The sequence below is a fragment of the Capricornis sumatraensis genome, chromosome 1 (genome assembly GCF_032405125.1).
Source record: "Capricornis sumatraensis isolate serow.1 chromosome 1, serow.2, whole genome shotgun sequence".
Taxonomy (NCBI): domain Eukaryota; kingdom Metazoa; phylum Chordata; class Mammalia; order Artiodactyla; family Bovidae; genus Capricornis; species Capricornis sumatraensis.
The window spans coordinates 232,258,660-232,283,873 of NC_091069.1; the positions used below are offsets into that span (position 1 = coordinate 232,258,660).

At 36.9% G+C, this 25,214-nt stretch overlaps 1 protein-coding gene and 1 non-coding gene across 8 annotated transcripts in view; one reads left to right on the forward strand and one right to left on the reverse strand.

Annotated features, from left to right (window-relative positions):
* Positions 1 to 1,114: 1,114 nt before the first annotated feature.
* The window catches only part of TRPC1 (transient receptor potential cation channel subfamily C member 1), a 56,221-nt gene continuing 32,121 nt past the window's right edge, over positions 1,115 to 25,214 (reverse strand). For 3 of the 7 annotated variants that reach the window (XM_068984103.1, XM_068984043.1, XM_068983978.1), the window contains 7 exons: positions 23,134 to 23,470; positions 17,039 to 17,178; positions 15,251 to 15,394; positions 7,704 to 7,879; positions 2,925 to 3,126; positions 2,431 to 2,625; positions 1,115 to 1,386 (listed from right to left, as the gene is read on the reverse strand). In XM_068984103.1, the coding sequence (XP_068840204.1) occupies positions 1,159 to 1,386; positions 2,431 to 2,625; positions 2,925 to 3,126; positions 7,704 to 7,879; positions 15,251 to 15,394; positions 17,039 to 17,178; positions 23,134 to 23,470 (1,422 nt within the window). In that variant the 3' untranslated portion in view covers positions 1,115 to 1,158. The remainder of the gene's footprint in view (positions 1,387 to 2,430; positions 2,626 to 2,924; positions 3,127 to 7,703; positions 7,880 to 15,250; positions 15,395 to 17,038; positions 17,179 to 23,133; positions 23,471 to 25,214) is intronic. The other 4 variants (XM_068984268.1, XM_068984177.1, XM_068984355.1 and 1 more) reach the window with 4 other exon arrangements.
* TRNAG-CCC (transfer RNA glycine (anticodon CCC)) lies at positions 19,954 to 20,024 on the forward strand. Its single transcript has one exon. It is a non-coding gene; the product is annotated as a tRNA-Gly (tRNA).

A 25,214-nucleotide genomic window follows, 5' to 3' on the forward strand; every position in this document is an offset into this window, starting at 1 on the left:
CCTATTTAAAAAGTCAATGCTTTTTATTCTAAGCATCAAGAATGAGGAACAAATAAGCATGAAGTCAGTTTTATACAAGCTAGGCTAAATCCTGTGGAATTCTTTGGGAGACAAGATCAAGAACCTTAGTTCAAAAATATGACAAATCCTTACGTTAAAAGGTCTTTCAGTGTTTACAAAAACAAAACAGGCTGTGACCAAACATGCTAAAGAATTAACTTCTAAGTCCTTATTTTGAGTTAGCTTTATAACTAGGAACATTCACTCCAACTTGAAAAAAAATACATCATTACCATGATAATAAAAAAATAAAAGCCAATAAATACCTAATTTCACAGAAGCAGTTGTGCAAACTTATAAACATAATCAAATACTCCATAGCTACAAAATGAAAGCCTAACTATATTTTTCAAAAGCTATATAATTCTATAAAAATTTAAATATGTAGACTGACTCTATCAATAAATGAAAATGTATATATAAAATACTATTAAGTGAAAAAAAGAAAAATTAAAGATATAAAGTGATTATAACCATGTAAAAGTAAATATATTACAATAACAAATTCATTGAAGTGAATTTAATGTATTGACACATAAATAAGATTCAAATATTCATTAGAGCTTTATCTTTGCTGCTTAAGATTATAAGAAAAGAACAAAACAGACTACTGTTTTAGGCAAACCTATATTCTGAAACAATAAATACTGAACTATATGTAAACTCCTAAAACAAAGATTTTTAAAAACATGACTTCTGTATCTCAAGTATGTCATATGAAAGATCAGTCCACCTTTGCTGATCTTCATTTTTACAAAACCTTCTGGCAATAGTTAAGACAGTTCTAACTAAGCTTCTTAAGCAGAAAGGAAAAAATTAAGCACTATTTAAACAAGAAAACTAAACAGCATGCTAACAAAATCTATCTACTCAATCTGTTTTACTCCTGCAAAAAGCCACTGACAGAGTTTAAAAAAAAACTAATCCTATATACATACTTTACATAACATATATTTATGCTATAAATATTTCAAAGAATGGCTTTTACATAATTCTTTATTTCAATATATATCTTATTAATTTAATTGTAAGTTATGCAAATGCAGTCTTTTAGATTTATAATATTGAAAATTATTCTCTACACGGTTTAGAAAATGGCTAATTTCTTGGATAAAACATGGCATATTTTGAAGTCCGAAAGCCAAGTAAATCCCTTATTTCATTTCGGAATTTTGACAGATCCTGGCGCAGTTCATTCAGATTTTCCACAGTTGCCTGATCTGTGCTCTGCATCTTCTGCCTCATGGAAGTCAAGTAGCGATGCACCAGACAGCACATCACCTTTTGGTAGTTTTCATCTCTCTTTTGTTTCAAATTTCTCCATTCCTTCAACACAAAATAAGATGATACTGATAATGTACATGAGAAAATATTTAAATGAGGTGGATTTTTAAAAAAGTTTACAGATACAAATACGTATTTGTAATGCTTTATTAGATGATATTTTTAAATATTCAACGTTTCAAATAAATATGCCCTGTATATTGTTTTACTCACTTACCTGTATGCTTATCTTAGTTTAAAATCCTCAGTTTATAGTAGGGATTAGCAAACTTACAACCCACAGGCCAAATATGGCCCACTTCTTATTTCTGATGGCCTATGAGCTAAGAGTGGCTTTTATGGATGAACATGAGTTACTAACTTGATGATGGGGAATACTAACTTCGAACCCTGATTAAACAAAATGGGTTATTCCAAAATAGAATTCCATTCTTTTCATTAATGGACCTATATCACATATAAAGAAGTATTATTCAATTATTGTTATATTTTTAATTTCATCAATAAAAATTTTGTGGAAATTCGTTTTCTCTCTTGTTATATTACTACCCACATAAAATCTGTAATTTTATCATAGCCCACAAAATCTAAAATATTAATTATCTGGTCTTTTACAGAAAAGGTTTGCCAACTCCTGGTTTATAGCAACATGGATTGAATTATTCATATATTAAACAACTTTCAAAAAGAATGAAAAAAATATGAGTTCACTCTGGGAGTCACTCTTTATTTATGCTGACAGGCTAGATATCTTGAATATTTTCCTTGTTCTAAAACTGTGAGATGAGAATTCATGAAAAAAAAATCACACCTCTCTTGCATTTTCAGTAAATATTTATTGAATCCGTACTTTAGGATAGGTTCTGTGCCATGCATTAGGGAAACAGGAATGAAGAAAAACAAATGAACAGTCTTAGCCCTTGTTTTCTTAAGCTGTTTTGCTAATTGCTTTATGACTACAACAAATTAGTATAAAACAGCATAAATCTTAGCCCTTAGGACTCTGTATATTTATGCTTTAGGAAACATCTGAAATTAGGAATTATTAAAATTATCACGCTGCAGTTCAAACATCTAACTTCTTACCTTCAAGCTGTTCTGCCGTTTAACCTTGCCTTTTGATGTATGAGAGCAAATCCACTTACTCAGGCTACTAATCATATAGCAGATGGTCTTTGGTGAAGGAATGATGTTGAAAGGTGGGGGTAACGTACATTTGTCATCAAAGTAGCTAAGCCACAATTTTGCTCGAGCAAACTTCCATTCTTTGTCTTCATGATTCTATAAGAGGCAAATGAAAAACTAACCCAGGATATGATTAGGCATGCATACACACATACACACGTGGTGGGACCCGTATGGACTGCTTAAAACTGTTCAAGTGTTTCCACACCTTGGAGGTAAAAATTTTGTTCCCTACTTGCAACTAATATACATTATTTACATTTTAAAACGATTTACATTTAATTTTTAAAAGATACTAATTCTTAATCCTTTTAAATCTTTGGTTGTCTTATCTACTGTATACATTTGTTATGACCTGAAGAGAATATAAAAATTTTAAAAGAATGAATACTTACTGCTATCAACTGAAAACTTTTATGAAGCATTGCCACCAGCAGCTTGGTAAGCACTATCACAACCACAACATTGTAAGTCCCAACAATAACAGCTCCGACGAAGGACTGTAATTCTTCTCCGTAGCTAAATCTTGTGACAAAGATTGCCACGTGTGCTAAGGAGAAAATATACCAGAACAAAGCAAAGCAAGTGCCGATGAACCTGTGAAGACAATTATATTTCTATTTGAAAGGAATTTTAAGAAGCTATTAAGCAAAAATAAAGAATTTATTAATACAACATTACATAAAGAATAGATATTTTGTAAAATAACTAGGGATGGACCCAGCATCACAGATATGCCTTACTGTAAACAAACAAACTCAAAAGGAAGACAAACCATTTCTGTTTAATCTCTTATTATTCTGTCTTTTAGCAACCACAGCAGCCAATGATCCTGTTAATACTTAACAGGATTGTGCCACTTCTTTGTTCAAAAACTTCAAATGGCTCTCAAGCTCCAATGCCCAGAGTCCATAAAAGAGCCAACAAGGTCCTACGTGATCCTATTACCTTGCTTTTTTCCCGTTCCTTTTTTTCTTTGAAGTATAGTTGATTAACCCCACCTCCTTCTCCCCTTTGGTAACCACAGGTTTGTTTTCTATCTCTGAATCTCTATCTTGTTCAGCATATGCCTTCATTTGTATTATGTGTTAGACGCCACAATACATTATATAGTATTTGTCTCTGACTTATTTCACTAAACATAGTATTATCCAGGTCCATGCACATTGTTGCAAATAGCAGAATTTCATTTTTATGGTTGAGTAACACTCCAGTGTGTGTGTGTGTGTGTGTGTGTGTGTGTACACACCCCATTTTCTTATTCATCTATTGATGGGTCCTTAACCATAGGGCTCATATACATTGGCCTATATCTACTTGTTTTAAACTGATAGTCATTTAAGTTAAAACACATTCTAAAAGATCTACACTTTACCCACTCACCCACACTGGTTTTGATGTCATATTTTACATAGTCATGATTATCTCTCAACTGTTTACTGTTTTAGTTGCTTTTATGTGTTTTTTCTTTTAATCTATCACTTTTTAAAGTGATCCTCAATCCTTACTCTATACCTGCCTTTCCTAGTGGGATTTTCCCTTTCCTATAGATTCTTATTTCTTTTCCATTTAGAGAAGACCCTTCAACAATTCTTTTAGGGGAGGTTCCATATTGATGAATTCTTTTAGTTTTTGATGGTTTGTTCTCTCTCCTCCTATTCTAAATGATGATCTTGCTGGGTAGAGTATCCTAATAGAGGTTTTTCCCTCTCAGCACTGAATAAATCTCCAATCTGCAAAGTTTCTGCAGAGAAATCAGCTGATAACCTTATGCAAGTCCCTGTATACGACTATTTTTCTCTTGATGCCTTTGGAATTCTAACTCTTGCTACGTTACTTATGATATGTCTTGATGTGGGTCTGTTTGGTTTCCTCTTTCTTGGGACCCTCTGTGCTTCTTGTACCTGGATATCCGTATTCTTCTTCAGGTTTGGGAAAGTTTCAGGCACAATGTCTTCAAATATATTTTCAATCCCCTTCTCGCTCTGTCTCCTTCTAGAACTATTATGCGAATGCTTGTTTGCTTAATGTTGTCCTAGAAATCTGGTGGACTGCTTTTGCTCTTTTTCACTTTGTCTTCCTTTCTGCTGGTCTGATTGGGTAATTTCCATCATTCCATCGTCTAAACCACTTATGTGTTCTTCTGTGTCACGTAGTCTGCTATTGTTTTTTTATTTCAGATATTGAATTGCCTATTTTTGTTTTAATATTTATTTTTAATTGATTGATGTTTTATAATATTGGTTTGGTTTCTGTAATACATAAACATGAATTAACCATAGGTGTACATACAGAATTGCTTATTTTTGAGTCTTTTTTTTATATTTTCTAGTTCCTTGCTAAAATAATCTTTGTTTAGATTATGTTCTCTTGACGCAAACTAATTTAGTTAGCATTTTTATTACCAATGATTTGAATACTTTATCTGGTTAATTATTTGTTTCATTATTTTTTCAAGGTTTTTCTCTTACTTTCTCAAGTGAGAGTAGTTCCTCTGCCTTTTCATTTCACTTAACTTTCTCTGCCTCTATGAATTTAGGTGAAACAGTTGCCTACTGTGGTCTTGAAGAGGTGTTCTTCTGGGTGTCCCCATAGGATTTGGTGGGATGGCTGGATTTGATGCAGACACCAATCTCTCCTCAGGATATGCTGGCAGCTCTCACCGTGGTGGGGGGAATGGCTGGAGACGGAAGGTCTAGAGCCCATGCAGGGTGTGAGAAGGGACATCTCCCTGCTCAGTGGCCGTCACCGCCCTGTGGTCAGGGGTGGGATCTACTCCCAAGCTGCTGGAGTAGAAGCCCTGAGAGTCAACCTGGAGCTGGATCGACTCCTTTTAAGTGTGTGTGTTTTTTCCTCCCCCCACACCAGGATCTTTGCCCCAAAGGAGGGGCATGCTGAAGCAAGTGGGGCTCATGTACTTACAGAGTCCCATGTGCTACCTGTGTTAAAGGTCCACGGCTCCACTCAGATGTGGCCCGTGGTTGTCTTTCTTCCCTGGTCACGGCTGCTGAGTGCTGCACTGTGGTATGGAGCGAGTGGGGCCAGAGCATTCACTCAGATTGGCTTTGGGCACACAGCAAGGTGGTCACAGGAAACCCAGCAGTTATGCTGCTGTCAAAACTATGGATTGCTTCCAGAGTGCCCCTGGAGTAAGCTCCAACTACAGCGACTGCCTCTTCCCCTGGGCTACACTCCAGGTGTGAGTTGCCTCTGTGTCTCAAAACTGAGTCTTTTCCCAGGTCCTGATGCCCTAGATCCAGAGACATGCTGTGACATAGAATGAGCAGGGCTGGGGTATTCGCTCAGTTCAGGCTTGGGAGAGCAGTGAGCTGGTCACAGGAAACCTGGCAGCCACTAGGGCAGACCTCCTCTGCCCTAGCCAGGGGCAAGCCAGCACCTGCACTCCTCATGAGTTGGAGTCCAGGCTTCATGTGTCCCAGGGATTCTCCAACCAACCAGCTAAGGCAGCCTGTCTCCTATGCATAGAACGCAGACTAGGAGAGTCTGTGGCTTGACCCACTCACTCCCCAGGGTACGTGTCCACCTGTGTAATCTCCCTTTTCCTTTGAGTGCCCCCATAGGGGTACGAGTCCTGATCAATCACTTTTTTCTCACCCTACCTGATTACACGTGTACCTTTCTTAGAGCCTTGGCTGTACTGGAGTCCTTGTGCCTGTTTCTAGCTGGCTTTCACTGAGAATTATTCCACATGTAGATGCATTTTTTATATGTTTGTGGAGGGAGGTGAGCTCCATGTCCTCTTATTCTCCCATCTTAATCTGCTTTATTCCCCATTGAAAGTGAAAGTATTAGTTGCTCAGTCATGAGTAACTCAGTCCTGAGCTCAGTCATGAGTTTTGACCCCATGGACTGTAGCCTGCCAGGCTCCTCTGCCCATGGGATTCTTCAGGCAAGAATACAGGAGTGGGTTACCATTCCCTTCTTCAGGGGATCTTCCCAACCCAGCGACTGAACCCAGGTCTCCTCCATTGCAGGAAGATTCTCTACTGTCTGAGCTGCCAGGGAAGCCCAGTTCCCCATCACCTTCCTGATTCAGTCTACAACTCTCCCTCTGATTCACTACATACCATCTAGGCTGGTCTCCTGGCTTTCCTTGAGCATGCTAGTTACACTCTCCTCTCAGGGCATTTGCCTTTGCCATTCCCTTATCTGCCAGCTCTCTCCCTCCAGATTCTTCTTCATGCCTTGATCCTTCACCAGCTTTATAGTTTTACTTGAATGTCATATTTTGTGAGGGCTTCCCTAACCTCCTATCTAACTAAAGCTACACACCCTCTTATACAAAAGTCCTCCTTGGCCCAAGCTTTCCTCAGGCTACTGGTCCTTATCAATATTGTATAATATCAGTTCAGTTCATGTCCGACTCTTTGCGACCCCATGAACTGAGCACACCAGGCTTCCCTGTCCACTGTCTCCCTAAGTTTGCTCAAACTCACGTCCATTGAGTCAGTAATGCTACTAAACATCTCATCTTCTGCCACCTCCTCCTCCTTTTGCCTTCAATCCTTTCCCAATCTTTTTCCAATGAGTCAGCTCTTCCCATCAGGTGGCCAAAATATTGGAGCTTCTGCTTCAGCATCAGTCCTTCCAGTGAATATTCAGGACTCATTTCCTTTAGGATGGACTAATTAGATCTCCTTGCAGTCCAAGGGACTCTCAAGAGTCTTCTCCAACACCACAGTTCAAAAATCAATTTTTTCAGCATTCAGCTTTCTTAATGGTCCAACTCTCACATCCATAAGTGACTACTGGAAAAACCATAGCTTTGACTAGACAGACCACTGTCAGCAAAGTAATATCTCTACTTTTTAACATGCTATCTAGGTTTGTCATAGTTTTTCTTCCAAGGAGCAAGTGTCTTTTAATTTCATGGCTTATTCTTATTTTTACTGCCTGTATCACCTCACCAGGAAATAAACTCCATGAGAGTAGTTTTTGTTCACTGATACTTCATTTCTTTAGCACTTAGAACAGTGTCTGGCATACTGAAGGTGTTTGTTGTTGATGATTATCAAATGATTCATGACAAGTAAGTATTTCTTATTCAAAAGGTGTATCTTAAAGAAAATATGAAGTTCTAGTTCTATAGGTATGAATTCACATGTAACAGGGCAGAAAGAAATATGTTTACTAAAAATTTAAAAGACACTCACGAATGGAAGGTATCATTGCTTTGCTGTTCACAGAATATGCCTACACAGTCCTTCTGTTCTTTTGGAGTGTAGCCTTTATCATACAGTTGTGTCAGCCCAATTGTGAAAGAAAACAAAACAAGAAGAAACATTCCAAGAAATTTTCCAAAATCTTGTAACATCTGTCCCATTGAAATCTGTGGAAATATTACATAGGTGTTCATTAAAATCATCTGGAAAACAAAAATATGAAAAACTAAATGACCAGGCAAGAAAATACATGATCCACAAGGTTATTCTTTTTCCCCTGTGAGGTATTTCATCAGTTTTAAACATCAAAAATCCAGTTACCAAACAAAAACCCATTCTGATCATGCCAGCACTGTGAGTGTTAGATGGTACATTCCTTGATTCTGGACCAAGTCTGCAGAAGATAGTGCTGCTATGAAGGTAGAGGAAGAGGCCCGGAGATTGAAGAAAAGGCCTAATTTGCAAGGGATGAAAGGAAAATTCCTTGCTAAAGCCTAAAGGGAAATAAATGCTTACATTTTTTGTTTCGCAAAGTTTACAAATACAAAACCATTATGACATTAAGTTTTCAAATTTTGCAACCAATTCTAAAAACCACTTCTTAAAGAACAGCGTTTCCTCTTTGAGGACTGACCTAATCTCTGTTGCCAGGGTGATGAATTTTCATTGAGGTCTATTAAGAAAAAAGTATATGAGTTAAGCCAAATGAGAGGATCTAATACTTGTACATGAGTATCTTTGGTAATTTAGATTATGTGTAGCACATCTGGAAGAAAATTTCATTCTCCTTCAATACTCTTTCAAAATCTGGGGAATAGGTGCTTTTCATAAATTCCATACAAATTTGAAGACTAATTTAACATAACCTTTTGACCCTGAAATTCTATGCCTAGGAATTTAGCCCATAGGAAGTACACAAAGATGCATAACATACAAGGATTTTCACTGGAGCATTGCAGCAAAAATTAGAACATTCTAAAGCTGTTGTTAAACAAAGAATGGAGTTCGATGTGCTGACGTAGAAAGGTACCTAGAAAACGTTAAGTCAAAAAAGCAAGGTACATGATAGTATTATAACAGCTATTTTTTAAAGAACAGATAAAATATATTTTTTCATATAGATAAAGTTTGATATGCACAGGAAATTCCTGAAAGTTTACACAAGAAACCATTAACAGTGCCTACCTATAGGACTAGCAGTGTGGAAGGCAGGCTTTCTCACTTTACACTCCTTTGAATCTTCTTTGCTATATGCATTTTTTAAGATAAAAAAAGTTAGTGTTTAGAAATAATCCTTCCTCAAATGTAACCAGGTCAAATTTATACAGTTTGTTAATCCAACTTCAAATAAAATTCTGAACTGCCTCAAGCCTGCCAACATAACATATGCCAGTTGCCAATGTTACAAACAGTAGGAGCAGGCAAGTGGCCAAGCCCCTCCAGCCCACTAAAGTGAGCCAGCTAATTAAGTAGAAGAGGTGCTAAAATTTTCAGGCACAGCACAAGCTAGTATTTCAGGCAACTTGGAGTGGATAGGTCCACCAGGCCTGATGTCTGTGCATTTGATCAGTATGTGCTAGTTTTCAAAATCTCATGCTTCCCTCACTTGGCCCTCTTGCAAAATTCTGATGGAAGAAACAGAGAGCTTTTAGAATTGGAAAGCTTAAACTGTGTGAGAAAGAGAAGAAATCCATTTCTCTCTTCATCAAGGATAGGTTTATTATGTCATTTTGGAAAGAAATCATTTATTCAGAATATCAGTGCTTAGAATAAAGCCATGTCATGTTAGTAGAGAACCTAATAATGTATGATGGTTAAGAATACAGTAACTGCTTTAGATAATGATAGAAAAGACTAAATTTGAAGAAAATTTAGACACTGCAAGCTTAAAGGTAATTTCAAAAATTCAGTCCGAAAGTAAAATTCCTCATTTAATATTACTAAGTTTTAAAGATAAGCGTAATTCAATTTCAGTATCAAGATGAGCAATAATTGATAAGAACACCACAAACTTGATGACTTGCTTTTTAAAAACATGATATTAACTCTTGTATAAGATGGAAGAACCAAAATTAGCTACAGTGGATATCACTGACGTGGACATTAGCTTGAAGAGCACATTTATGAAACATTCAGGTGAAAGGCAAACATGAAAAGTAGTAAACTAATTTTAGTCTGAGAAATATTACAAGGCTTATTTGTAAAAATAACAATCATGCTTCCTTAAATATTTATTTATTTATTTATTTAAAACTACTTAGCAGTTTTAAAATTGAGAAATGTGAACAGTAAGTAGTAAAAAACATAGTAACTTAAAAATTAATATTGAAATTTATACAATAGTATATACAGAGAAAAATATCTTCCTAGTAATCAGAAAAATGGAAATTAAAGAAAACTACCACAATAATAGGAGGAAGGAGAACACTAAAGCTATGAATGTGATGAACATATTCTTTTTTTGTGACTGAAAATTAATACATCCTTTTATATAGAAATACTGAGGCACCATGAGAATCTTATCTTTCAATAGGTTAATACTATTTTTAAGATGTATTATTATCTAGGAGCCCATCAGGCTCTTCTGTCCATGGAATTCTCCAGGCAAGAGCACTGCAGTGGGTAGCCATTTCCTTCTCCAGGGGGTCCTCCCAACCCAGGGACTGAATCTGGGCCTTATGCATTGCCGGCAGATTCTTCACCACCTGAGCCACCAGGGAAGCCCAAGACATCCTTACGTGTCCTCTGTCACTCAGTCGTGTCCCACTCTTTGTGACCCCATGGACTGCAGCCCGCCAGGCTCCTCTGTCCATGGGGTTTTCCAGGCAGAATACTGGAGTGGGTTGTCATTTCCTACTTCAGGGGAATCTTCCCAACCCAGGGATCAGACCCAAGTCTCTTTTGTCTCCTGCATTGGCAGGCGGGTTCTTTACCACTGAGCCACCTAGGAAGCCAAGATATCCTTATGAAATACTTTAACATAAGAAAAAGCCTCATATACAGAACACTATGTAGAACAGCAGAAATATGCTAAATGCCTGATAGAGGAAAGAGTTGATATCATTAGGGTGCATATCAAGTATTAAGTTTAAAAAGTTGTTGACAAGAGTTACAAAAATAACTTCTAGTCATTCTTCCAAATCTTTCTTGAGAAAAACCCATAATTACTTGTAGAAAAGTTCTATCTAATCAAGCTGCTGCTGCTGCTGCTAAGTTGCTCCAGTCATGTCCGACTCTGTGCGACCCCATAGACGGCAGCCCACCAGGCTCCCCTGTCCCTGGGATTTTCCAGGCAAAAACACTGGAGTAACTGAACATACAGCTTAAAACTAAGTATGCTCCTGCTGCTCAGTCACTTCAGTCGTGTCCAACTCTGTGTGACCCCATAGACGGCAGCCCACCAGGCTCCCCCGTCCCTGGGATTTTCCAGGCAAGAACACTGGAGTGGGTTGCTATTTCCTTCTCCAATGCATGAAAGTGAAAAATGAAAGTGAAGTTGCTCAGTCGTGTCCGACTCTGCAACCCCATGGACTGCAGTCCACTAGGCTCCTCCGTCCATGGGATTTTCCAGGCAAGAGTACTGGAGTGGGGTGCCATTGCCTTCTCCAATCTAATCAAGCTATTCATACCCAAAACGTCCTTTATATCTGTTAAAACAACCAAAGCGGACTACATTTCTCACACCATATACAAAAACCTGAAGCCATAAAACTCCTATAAGAAAACACAAGCAGTATGCTTGTTGTCACTGGTCTTAGCAATACAGCTTTGGATATGTCGAATGGCAAGGGAGGCAAAAACAGAAATAAATGGGACCTACTGAAACTTAAAAGGTTTTGCACAGCAGGGGAAACCATCAACAAAGTTAAAAGCCAGCACACTGAATGGGAGAAGATATTTGCAAACAATGTATCTGATAAGGGGTTAATATACAAAATATACAGAGAAATCACAACTCAAGCTTCCTGACTCTCTCTAAGCACCCCCTCAGTCATGCTCCCAAGTCCTTTGTATATAATCTCTATATTTTTCACTTTATACCAATATTTATGTTTGTCTCTTCTAGCAGTCAATCACTGCTAAATCAAGATCATTTTATATATCCGATACAGGATAATTCTATGACCTTGATTTGCCTGGTATAGTTCCAGTTCAGAGCTTTCATCCCAACTTAGTAATGAAAAACATCTTTTCATTCTCCAAAGTGTCTCTATAAGAATAATAAATTATGGTCATTTTAACTAAGGGAAAGAACTAGAGTTCTACTATATAATCAGTTACAATAAAAGTCTGTCAGCTTCTAAATCTACAAAAATTTGGAAGGACAAATGTTAGTAATTTATGTTAAATAAATGTTAGTTATTTATGGAGATAAATTTAACAGACAACTGCAGGAATCACATAAAAACATTATCTGATATAACAGGTTATGTATGTAAAGAAAAAAAGTTACACTTTAGCTAAAGTAGTTAACTTATCGTCAATTTTCCTCACAACTGGGTCAATCTATTTTAAGTGAATTCCTGGCTTATGATTAACAAAACAGAAAAAAATGTTTTACAAATCTTCTGCACAAAATGATTTAGACTTCTTTCTCACTAACATGTTATACAAGTCTGTCATGTTAATAAGACTAGTCTGGAAAACAAATGTCTTCATTGGAGAAATTTTTAAAGTAAACACCTGAAGATAGAACTCCACAGATTCCTATTCAATTTCTATTTTTCATCCTCTTTCTGACTAACCAGACCTTAGTTTCTTGGGGGCAATATGGTCAATTAAGGGCTTCCCAGGTGGCACTAGTGGGAAAGAACCCACCTGCCAATGCAGGAGACATAAGAAACACAGATTCGATCCCTGGGTCGGGGAGAGCCCGTGGAAGAGGGCAACCCACTCCACTGTTCTTGCCTAGAAAAACCTATAGACAGAGGAGCCTGGTGGGCTACAGTCCACAGGGTGGCAAAGAGTCAGTCACAACAGAAGCAACTCAGCACAGCACGGCACAGCACGCTCAATTAAAAGAGTACTCATCTCTTCAGAGACACGAATAGCCATGTGACCCAATTCTGGCCAATGAGTTATAAGTTCAAGTATTTGGTAGGCCTCAAGGAAAAATAACTGTCCTCTTGTTGAAAAAAAGAAAGACAGCAGGCTCATTCTTTCTGCCTTTCCCTTTTTTCCTGCTGAATGCAGACTTGATATAATGACTTGGGGCAGGGAGCCTGCAACCTTGAGAAGTAGTCATACTCTAAACAAGTTTATACATTTGCAAAACTCACCAAACGATCCAGTTAGGATGGGTGCATTTTATAGTATGGAAAATGATACCTTAAAAAAGATAATTTTTATTAGTTATTTTTTGGCCACATCCCAAAACATGGGGGATCTAGTTTCTTGATAGGGATCAAACCCATGCCCTCTGCAATAGGAAAAGGGTGTCTTAACCACTGGATCACCAGGGAAGTCCCGAGATAATTGTTAAAAAATCATTTGCTGGACAAGATCATAACCTTTTAACATATTTTATGATTAACGTACAGACCTTTTTTAAAAAATAGGAACAAAATAAGTATTTGTTAGCTTGACTTTAATTATTTGTTAATTCTGTGGCTACTTGAGCAATATAAAGTACTCTGCTGGAGGAGGAAAAATACCCACCATAGTTGAAAAGACAAATATCCACTTATGCAGTATTTGTATACACATCTGCAGTTCTTTGGGGAAGAGATTAGGTCAGGAAGACCTGACTCAACTGTTCTCAGAAAAAGAAACAAATAATTTACCAAGAAATAATAATACACTTTCTCCGATTTAACCCTTTGTAAAAATCTAGAAAGCAATTTCCAGTATAGAAATCTAGTGATACCACTAGGTTTTAGTTAAGAAACAAAAAAAAACAATGTGCATGTAAAAATACTGCTGACTCTTGGTTAAAAACATTTATAGAAGATACTAGAGGCAAAATTAAGTCAAAATAACATTTAAATAATAGACAAACTAAACCAGTATTTCATAAATCATGTTTCGGAGGAAAAAAGGAGACCTGAGCATATTTCATGAAAAATGGGTATGATGTTAAATAAATTTAGGTGATGATAGTTTGAACAAGGTTAAACAAGTTTCGTTACTTCTTTCTCATAGGCTTTAATGTGATCATGTGTACTGTGAATTCCCGAAAGAGGTTATATGGAATGCAGTGTGTCCCAAACTTAGTCAGAGATTCTCACAGGACTTGGCTTGAGGGAGCCACATTTTAGGAAACACTCTGAACAATGACAGCACAAGTCAAATCAAATCAAATTGGGGTTTTCCTCCATATTTTGTTTTCGTATTTCTGTTGGAGAAGGTAATTATGCATTTTATTTAAAATATCTTCTTTAAAAATATAAAAAAGAATCTAAATTGTCGGTAAATTTTGACTTAATAAGAAAGATTGAATACTGCTCAAATATTCAGACTTATAAAATAACAGAGTATTGTGTAGAGCTGGTCACAAGCAGAGTTGACCCCACCTTTCAAGAACAACCAACTACTAAAATCTGTGGGGTACGTGCAACCAATTCTGAGTCCTTTCTTTAGTGTAAAGAGACTCAGAATTTATCCCTGGACTCTCTCAATAATAATCATATTACTTTGAATAAATAAAACCTTGATTTCCTTAACTGTAAAAGTACTATAAAGTGTAAAGCTAGACTACATAAACTATGAAATTTTTAGCTCTAAATATGTTATTTTCTGGGCTTCCTTCGTGGTCCAGTGATTAAGGATCTGCCTGCCAATGCAGGGGACACGGGTTCAATCCCTGCTCCAGGAAGATCTCACATGCCAAGGAGCGACTAAGCCTGAACACAGCAACTAGGCCTGTGCTCAAGAGCCCGGGAGCCGCAACTCCCAAGCATGTGAGCTGCAGCGACTGAGACTGTATGCCTAGAGACTGTTCAACAACCAGGGGAGCCACCACAATGAGAGGACCCCACTTCTGCAACTAGAGAGTAGCCCCCGCTCGCCACAACCACAGAAAGTCTGCACCCAGAAACAAAGATGTAGCACAGCCAAAATAAATACATCTTTAAAAAATTCAAATATGCCATTTTCTAACTTATTATGTTTAATAGTTATTAAGTAATGTGAGGAAGTATTTTATGAAATATAACTTATTTTCAAAACCATCATGAAGTATGAACTCTGCACAATATCTCCCTTATATTTGTCACTTAAAACTTTAAGGGTGAAGTTCATCTTGGTAAAAAGCAAATTTTATGTCCCTCTACTGTCTGAAGTATTTATTTCAAATACATCCATATTTGTAGACTTGGGAAAGTGGGACAATGGACCACAACTGAATAAAACTGGATATCTGAAAAGGATTATCGTTCAGCCAGAAAAAAAAGCAGATGGACATGCTGTTACTTTTTCAACTGTTAATTACTTTCAAAAGCGAAGTTTAGTTTTGACATCATGAGAAACAATATTCCAGTGGACAAGAAAAAGGTGTAGTAGCTTTAATAAATATTCTTTAAGAAACTGTAACTGCTTACCTGTAATGGACCCAAGATAGAGCTTGTTGTATACATAAAAAAGAGACGAAGATAACTCAGAACGTTGGCAAATGCAAAAAGTCCCTCTGCCACCAGTGTAGGGTGGAACGCATCCCAGTCCTTCCGATCCGCAAAATCATGAAACTAAGATTAGGAAGAAAAAGCCAAAGGTAAGTTGCTCTCTCAACTTAGGAAAATAAAAACAAATACTCTGACCATTGAAAGAAAATCATTTTGTCTCTCCTTGTGGCAGAACTCCATTTATGTTTCATAAACTTCTCTTTTAATAGAAATAACATTGTTTTAAATAAATAGATGATTTCTACACATATGGAGCAATATCTATTGTGTTCCATGAAGTTTTCTCAGAAATTCTCATGCTTTAAAAGATAAAATAATTTTTTAAAAGACAGTCATTAAACTTTTTATGAATGAAATTTTTGTTAGTCTTTCTTAAATTCCACAACACAAGCTTGAAATTAATTAGCTTTCACATTAAATTAAGCTAGCTACTTGACTCAAGATTCTACAATGTACCATAGAAGCTCTTCTCCCTTCTAAACAAGAACAAAAAGGGTGTATTATTATACCTGGACACAGAGTAACCACATGTTTCAACTGCCTGGGATACTCCCAGATTACATATCAGTTTTCCTGGCCTAATTATTAATTGTGCTTTTCTTCATTTGTATATCTTGGTTTGAAATAATAAAATTATATGGGTACCCTGCTTCTACAGGGTAGTCTAAGAGGCCAGTCTAAAAAAGGGACCAGTCTAAAAAAACCAATGACCATCAACCTCTCTAATCCAATCATTTCTCTATAAGTAATCAATTTTTATTTTCTTAATAACCTCACAACTCTGGTCATTGAACATACCTAATAAACATGTTCTGTACTAATGATCAAATACAGGAATAGAGTTTTTAATAAAGTGGTATAAGAAAATCAGTTTGCTTTCTCTCTAGTCTGTAAATTAGCCAAAACTCAAAAAATATTATATAATAGTTCCTTGAATGTGACACCTCAGAATTCTAAACTCAGGTGTAAACAAAGATAGTCAACCTAGTTTCTGTTACCTTTCCTGGGCTTTAAATCAATCTTTATGAAAGTAACATTGTAAGATGTCTATAAGGTTGGATTTTTGTCAAATTTTAAATATAAAACTATAGGCCTCAGAAAATAATTAAATTTACATCACTTTTTAAGCTATGGAGATAATCGTCATGATTTGGAATGTGTAAAACACCATAATGAGTTCCATTCAGATAAACTTTTCCCTGGTAAATATAACCAATTTAAATAACTTTGTGTTCTCATTTTAAGTAATAGGTAAATTAACCTAGCTCAGATATAAGGAATTGGCATTTGGTAGAAAGAAAATGCCCGGACAGACCTGGATTTAAATCCAGTCTTGGTTTCTTACTGTGTGGTCTTGGACAAGTTACTTATTATCTCTGAGCTTCCTTTTCCTTATTTGCAAAATGGGGATAAGGACATCTGTCTCATAGAGTCCCTGTGAGAATAAAATGAGATAAAGTATAGCAAGTATCAACCAAGGTACCTGGCATATAATAGGTAACCAACATTTAAAGTTAATTAACACCCTTGAAAGTATTAGAAGGAAGGAAACAATGGGCGCTATTTCCTTGCCAAAGATAGGTTTAAAATGAAAACACATCAGACACAGATTTGGGCCAAAGTAACTCTGAGATCCATGGCTAAATATCTTGGGTTTTTCCTAAATAAACTTCACTCCTGCCTTCAATTGACATAGTTAATAGTCACCTTGTTGTGAGCAACCACTTTGAGGGCAAAGGTTGCCAAATACAGTGAATTCATGACAAAACTGAGCTGATTACGAGATTCTTCTAAAAAGTCTTCCAACCCTTCATACCAGAGTCTTTTAATGTCTGACCATATCATTCCTAAAAAGAAAAAGAAAAAAACAATCAGACGACACCCTCTTAATTCAATAATAAACTAAAAAGATACATTAAGATTCAAAGTATTAAATAAATAACATGTATCATCTGTAGCCTCATTCAGAGGAAAAAAATAACATTCAGTAAAAAGTTCTTCAAATTTGAAAGAAAAGGAATCTTAAGCTTCATCTGACAGTATCTTTCCCAGAGAGGGATTGTAATATATGATGTGAAACAAGCATAAGAAAACAAATAAATCATTGTTAAATGTACCCTCCCCAAAGGCTCGGTTCCTGATTATTTTCTTTTCTCTATCTACACTCCTGTATTGACCTCATCCAGTCTGGTCTAATGGCTTTAAATAGTATCTCTGTGGTAGACGTTCAAATTTTTAACCAAACCTGTATTTACACAATAATAAGTATCTCTAACCCTCCCTCCTAAACTTAACCTGCACAGGTAGTTGGCTACTTTAAATCTCAAACTGGATGCCCCAACATGTCCGAACTGAATTCCTAGTCTCTGCTCCCAAGCTCACAGCACTTGGAGACTTCCGTATCTCCGCTGATGGCAACTCCATCCTAGATGCTCACTCTAAATGTCCTTGCCTCACCCTTGACTGATATTCTTGTAAACCACACATTCAATGCAATAGTAAATCCATTGGCTCTATTTTCAAAATATAGTTAGGAACTAACCTTTCTCACCACCACTTCAAATTCAAGCCACTATCTTCTCTGGCCTGAATGTCTGAAACAACCCACTTGGTCTCCCTGCTTCTACCCTGTTTTCCCTGAAATCTATTCTCAACACAGCAATCAGAACAATCTTTTTAAAATGCAAGTGTTATTTCTCTCATCAAAACCCTGTAGCAAGTCCCAGAGGACAAAGAATTAACTGCAGGACAGAACTCTTTCCCCATGGGAACAAAACCTCATGTTATCATCTATTAAAGGCGTTTCCTTGGAAACATACTATGTTAAGGAAAGTATGGAAAGTCAGCTGTGTTCAACATTGTTATAAAAACAATCACTGACTGGGAAACTGCATAAGTGGAATCATAGACCCCAAAAGTATACACAAACAGGACTATATAAAAACATGTTAAGAAACACAGGTTTCAGCTTCTCTGTGTGATGTTTCTTTAACTTGAAGTGTGCCTGTAGTGGGAACTACACTCTGAGGCTTTATAAGATATCCAGATTTATAAGAAATCCTGCCAGTTTTGAGGCTTCTCTGGCTGGGGTAGCCCACACCCATGAATATGACCTCATTCCACATGATTGAGTGTGCCCCCTATGGGGCTAAGAAGCCCCAGTTTTTTGTAAGAACTGCCAATAAAGACGTACTTGAAGCTGTCATGCTTTATTTCCTGCCTTATATCCTTCCAGAGAGCTAAGTAAATCCGGTGTCAGGTTTCTGCCTCTGGTGTCTGGCAAGTGTGAGTGTTAGTAAGAACCTAAGACCACTGCTGCTGACTGTGCATAGTGGGCACTGCACCCTGCACCTTCCCTTATGTCTCCTTTTATTCAGAGTCAAAACCAAGTTTCTTAGAACGGTCTCTGAGGCCCTACATTACCTCTCCTCTTGGATCTCCTCTCCTCTCAATCTTTCCTTCCACTACCCTAGTCACACTGGCCTCCTGGCTTCCTTGCTCTTCTCTGAACACCCAAAACTCCCAAACGGGACACTGGCTCTTCTTCCAGCTGGAAGCTCCTCATCCAGACATCCATCCTGCATCTTTGCTCACCACCTACTCTGATCGTCCTATTTAAAATCGCAAATTTATGCCTGTCACTCCCAATCCTCCAACTCTGCTTCTCTTTCTTTTCCCTTAGTACTTACCACTTTTAAACAATGGACATAGTTTACTTATTATGTCTATTATTAACTGACTATCTTTCTCCCACTTTGGGTAAAAACTCTTCAAAAGTAAGAACATTTATCAACCAATGTCCTTAATGTCCTAAATAGTGCCGATACACAGAAGGTGCTCAAAAAACTTGCTCAATGAATAAATACACATAAATAAATACCAACCAAACCAAAACTTCCTTCCTCTTCTTTGGCCAGAAGTTTCTCCAGTTTTATATTCCTAGGAGTGCCAGAGAACAGTACCACAATCGAAGATTGCTTTATGATACATTCCTCCACTAAGATATTTTTAAGGAGAATGTAAAGTGACTGCAAGGAGACCAAACCAGTCAATCCTAAAAGAAATCAACCCTGAATATTCATCAGAAGGACTGATGCTAAAGCTGAAGCTCCAATACTTTGGCCACATGATGCGAAGAACCGACTCACTGGAAAAGACCCTGATGCTAAGAAAGATTGAAAGCAAAAAGAGAAGAGGGCAACAGAAGATGAGATGGTTAGACAGCATCACTGACTCAATGGACTTGAACTTGAGCAAACTCTGGGGAGACAGTGGAAGACGGAAGCCTAGCATGTTGCAGTCCTTGGGGTCACAAAGAGTTGGACATGACTTAGTGACTGAACAACAGCAAATGACAAAAGAACAGATTGCTACAACCTACATATGGGTGAAGATCAAGTTAAGCCATCAGAATCATCCTCTGGCTTACCAGCAGACAGAATAAGTTCCCTGGGAAAAGTATCTTGAAAGTATTCTTGAAAAACTCTGTTTATAATATCTTAATTATACAGAACACATACTTTATGTACAAGATCATTTTTAAATATCTGCAGATCTGACACAGAAAATATGTTTTTTAAAATTCCATTTGGAAGAGCTTCTATTTAAAATGAATAGGGACTTCCCTGGTGGTCCAGTGGCTAAGAGTCCGTACTCCCAATGCGGGGCCCAGGTTCGATCCCTGGTCAGGGAATTAGATCCCACATGCCACAACTAAAGATCCTTTATGCTGCAACTAAGAGCTGGCACAGCCAAATAAACATTTTTAAAAACTGAAAATAATATAGATAAAAACTATCAAAAATGTTAAAGCAAATAACTTACATTTTATTAACCCAAACACTGTAACACTAAAACACTAAACTAAGATGCTTACAGAAATAAGTGTTTTATTTCTGTAAAATGCAATATTATACCTCAATGGAACTCTTGACAAAAATTACAACATGGATTGGATAAGATTTTGATTTTAAAAAGGCAGATATATGAAAGAATATTAAGTACCACTGACAGGTATTTTCCCATCTCTTATGCAACACCCCACACCAAAATGAAGCTAATATACTTGATCTATTTCAAACTTCTGAATTGGATTGGAAGAACACAACAATTTTAAACTATTATAAGCAACGCAATCAGTACATAATCAATGGACCATATATACATATAAAGAATTATTAATATTAGCAAAACTATAATCCCATCATTTGGGGATTTCTCAAGGCTTGCTCCTAGGTCCCCTCTTCTCATTTTATACTTTCTCACATGTCTCATGCATGCCCATAGTTTCATATACAACATATATGCAGATTACTTGCATACTGCTAACTCACGCTTAAACTTCCTCTTGAATTCTAGACTATGAAATCAACCAACTGGATGATTGATATCTCTTTTGAGTTATCTCAAAGAATTTTCAATTTCGACATATCCAAAACCACTCTCAGAATCTATTCTCTCACAAATTCCCAAACTTAGTACTCTTCCAGAATACTTACATTGCTTAATAATGCCCCACTCCTCTCCTCCTACATATATATATGTGATATGTATATACGTGTATGTATGTGATATGTATATGTGTGTGATATGCATATGTGATATATATATATTTCCATGTTCTATTTGTTTTACTTTATAATCTCTTGAACCTGTTTCTTTCTCTCTTTTTCTATCACAACCATCCTAAGTTCAAGGTATCCATCAGCTTACTGCAACAGGCTCTTTACTGGTCTCCCTCCATCTACTCTTGCCACAGCTCTTCCTCCCAACCCATTCTCTATTCTGTAGCCAAAATGATCTTGTCACTTACCCACTTAAAAAATCAGTGGTTTCCCATTGTTCTTAGTATTAAGTCAAAATTATTTTAACGTGGCTGGCGAGGCTGTGCTGGGTCTAATGCAAATCCGTATCTGTGGCTTCATCCTGAATTCCACTTCTCTCGCTCTCTGAGCTCCACCATTACTCAGTCCCTTCTGTGTGCCTCTTGCCACAGGGTCCCTGAATGTAACTTTCAGATCAGCCTAGAATACTTTCTCTCCCAACTCTCCTAGAATAATTTTCTTTCCCAATTCTCCAAGTTGACTCCTATTTATTCTTTAAATTTTAGCTTATTTATCACTTCTTCAGGACAGCCTTTCCAATCCCCCATCTAGGTAAAAAGCCCTTATAATATGCTTGCCCTCTTAGCTCCATGATCTTTACTTAGTAGCACTTAACTCATATATAATTATTTATTTTATCTGTGTGATTCTCAAGTTACTGAGTTTTTTAAAGACAACTAGATCATAAGCACCATGCACGTTAGACCATATCTGTTTCTGCCTGTGCCAGGACAAAGCAGGTATATAACATTTCAAAATGTACCTTTTTGTAAGGGCTGTTCTATTATATCCCAACGGTTAAAAAAAACACCTAACTAAATGGACACCATTAGGAGTCTGCGGATTCAACAACACATTGTTTTCTTTTTTTTACCTTGCTCTTTGTAATTCAACCCTGTTTATTTTTCTGGAGGGTTAAGGAAAATAACAGAAAGTAAATGTACAAAAGCCAGGTATCATGAGTCAGGAGTCACTGTACTCACTGCATGAAAAAGTAAACTGAACCAAGGAATGCCTTTAAACAAGCAGGCACAATCCCTCTTAAAAAGGGCAAGGGCAGTAAAAACTACAGAAGGTAGTTTTTTATTTTACAGCATAATACTTATTAAAAAAAACAATTTTCAGCAAATAAAATGTCTTTTTAAAAGACTTATTTCTAAAGCGATACGGCTATCATTGTAAAGAACTGATTTACAGAGTGAGTCACCAGGGAATGCTCTAAACCCAAATTTAAGTAATGGTTCTATAATACAGATGGGCTTCCCTGATGCCTCAGCAGTAAAGAATCCGCCTGCAATGCAGGAGATGTGGGTTTGATCCCTGGATCAGGAAGATACCCTGGGGGAGGAAATGGCAACCTACTCCAGTATTCTTGCCTGGAAAACCCCATGGACAGAGGAGCCTGGAGGGCTACAATCCAAAGCGTCAGACATGACTGAGCAACTGAGCACAAGCAGAAGTAAGGTAATATGCATTCGCAAAAGTTCATAGGTTCTTAAAAGAAAAACTAATGATATAACAAAATAGTTAACTCTTAAAATGCAACCAAATATATTTTAAAATACCTAAGAAAATGTTCATATTCTTATAACAAAAAAAATTCATCAGCAAAATCTGTCTTTAACAAGCATGAACAATTTTAGTAACTGAGAAAGAATTCTTAGCTCCCATGTAATTAAGTCATATGAAGAGATCTGCTTCCTTATTATCAAGTTTAAAAACATTTATCTTTTTAAAAAAATGTAAGCTATGTCCCCAGTGATCATGTACTTAGTCGCCCAGTCGTGTCTGACTCTTTGCAACCCCTTAAACTGTAACCCACCAGGCCCCTCTCTCCATGGGGATTGTCCAGGCAAGAATACTGGGAGTGGGTTGCCATGCCCTTCTCCAGGGGATCTTCCCAACCCAGGTGTTAAACCAAGATCTCCTGCGTTGCAGGCAGATTCTTTACCATCTAAGCCACAAGGGAAGCCCCCCAAAATATGGAACGCTTCACGAATACAGCCATCCTCTCTGTATTGTTCCAATTTGAGTATATGTGCTGCCGAAGCAAGCACTCAATGATTATGGAAGTGTTCAAATTCTTGTTGTATGAACTATGTAAAATTATAAGCTGACTGCAGTTTATAATGCCACCAATCAAGGGAGAATTAACAGGCTAAATAAAGGCAGAACCTTTTAAACTAACTTGATACCTACCAATAATCCACAGTATAAGGAGATAGTCTATTCTTTCAAGGGCTGGCCCCATTGTGTTTTTCTTATCCTCATTGTAGACAAGAGAGTATAGGTTTAGTAACAGTAGGAATGTGAAATATGATGCTCCATGAATAATAAATTTCATGAAAGGTGTGTGAATAATTCTGCCAAACTGAGATTTTGGAGCTATCAAATAACAAAGTGACAAAACTGGCCAAAAGATGCCAACTGTCAAAACAGTCATTATCTTCTTACAGGTAGGCTTACGACGGTAACCTGACATCTGTCCAAACCAAACAGTGTTCAGGAACTGCTGACAGTTGGACTGGGAAACAAACTGAAAAGGAAGCACACACACAAGTCAAATATAACTTGTAAATAGGATCCAATAGCACTATTATTTAGTTATATTGAAAGTTTTAATTATAGTTTGAAATCAGTTCTATATAGTCCAGTTTATTTTTCTTACATGTAATAAAAGAGTGTAGTGGTTAAGAGCATAGACTCTGGAGCCAGATTATCTAGATTTAATTCCAGGCTCTGCCACTTAGCTTACTAAATGACCTTGAGCAAGTTTTTAAATCTCTCTCAGCCTCAAATTCTCCATCTATAAAATGAGGATAATAATAGTATCCAGTCAAACACTGGTTATGAGGATTAAATGTAAAGTTCTTAGAATAGTGCCTGGTCATAGCATGCATCACTTAAGTATTAGTGACTATTACTAGCCTGCCTGCTTAGCCATTATGAAACATTTACTTTATAAAGACAGTGTTTATGAAATTTCAAAATTAACAAGCATAATCCATAGAAAGAGACTTCAGCCTAAAAAAATTAATGATTTCAGTTACAAGAAACCAACATGTCAAGCACAGCAAAGCAATTAAAGGCTAAACATCACATATATTTATGTTCCATGAAAACACTGAGAATTTCTTAAAATGTGTTAAAGACGCTCTTAAATCCTCATAAAATGGAATTCTGTGTGAGAAGAAAAGGAAAAATATTCCCAAATAAGAGGAAAATTCTAGTTCAAATACAGAAATTAATTTACTGAAGTTTATAAAGATTATTAGTTTGCAAAATTCAGAAGTAATATTTTCCCAATATAATGTTCATGCTAGGAAGTATAAGTTAAGGATTCTGATGACTCTGGACTCAGTAATGTAATCAGGCTTGAAAATCATTGAAGTAAAGCACAAATGATCATAATATCATTCAGATATTCAATAATATTTGGTCAATGTTGTGTTTTAAAATGTTTCATCCCAAGACAGAATATAATTTATAGAATGCAACAGTGTACTTAAAAAACCTGGACAGAGTTTTGTTGTTTATTGTGCTTATCAAGAAATTTCCTAATAGGCCATACCTATTTTTGGCAATTAATATTTGTCCTTCTGCTTAGCTCTCAGTGTTGTTAGGGAATTGTTAATTTGTCCCTCAAAAGGAACTATCAGGGAGAAAAATACAGATTTTCTTCCCATCAACCACCCAGTTTAGTAGCATCCCAAACTCAGTAGTTTCATCCTTTTCCCAAGTATCAAAGCAATCTCAGGACTGACTGCTGCCCTCGTCATCTCTCTATACTATGATGATTTAATTAACCATAATGTTAAATATGTAATTGGAAGAACTTTCAATTGGAGATATTCTAAGTGTGTGGTGGTTTTAAAATATAGACACAAATTCTTTGATTCTCTTCTCATCAACAATGGAGAGGCTACCAATATTCCCTGTCCTTCAGTTCACCAAGGTTGTTATTGCTTTAACAAGTAGATTCTGGAAGTGATGCTATGTAAATTCTGAAGGGTGGTCTTAAAAGGACATTCAGCTTCCACGTTGTTTGGGAAACACTTGGTCTTGGAGCCAAAAGATGGCATATAAAACGTCCCACTGCCCTGAAGCCACCAGCCTACGAAGAAGCAGAGGCTACATGTAGCCACTCTGATTAACCCTCAGAGGCTTCTCAGACCATCTTGCAGCCCATGCACCATGAGGGCCATGCTCCTCCATGGTTCCAGTCCTGAGTTCTCAGGAGGACTGCCCTCAATGGACCCAGCCTACTGAGCATCCTGCCC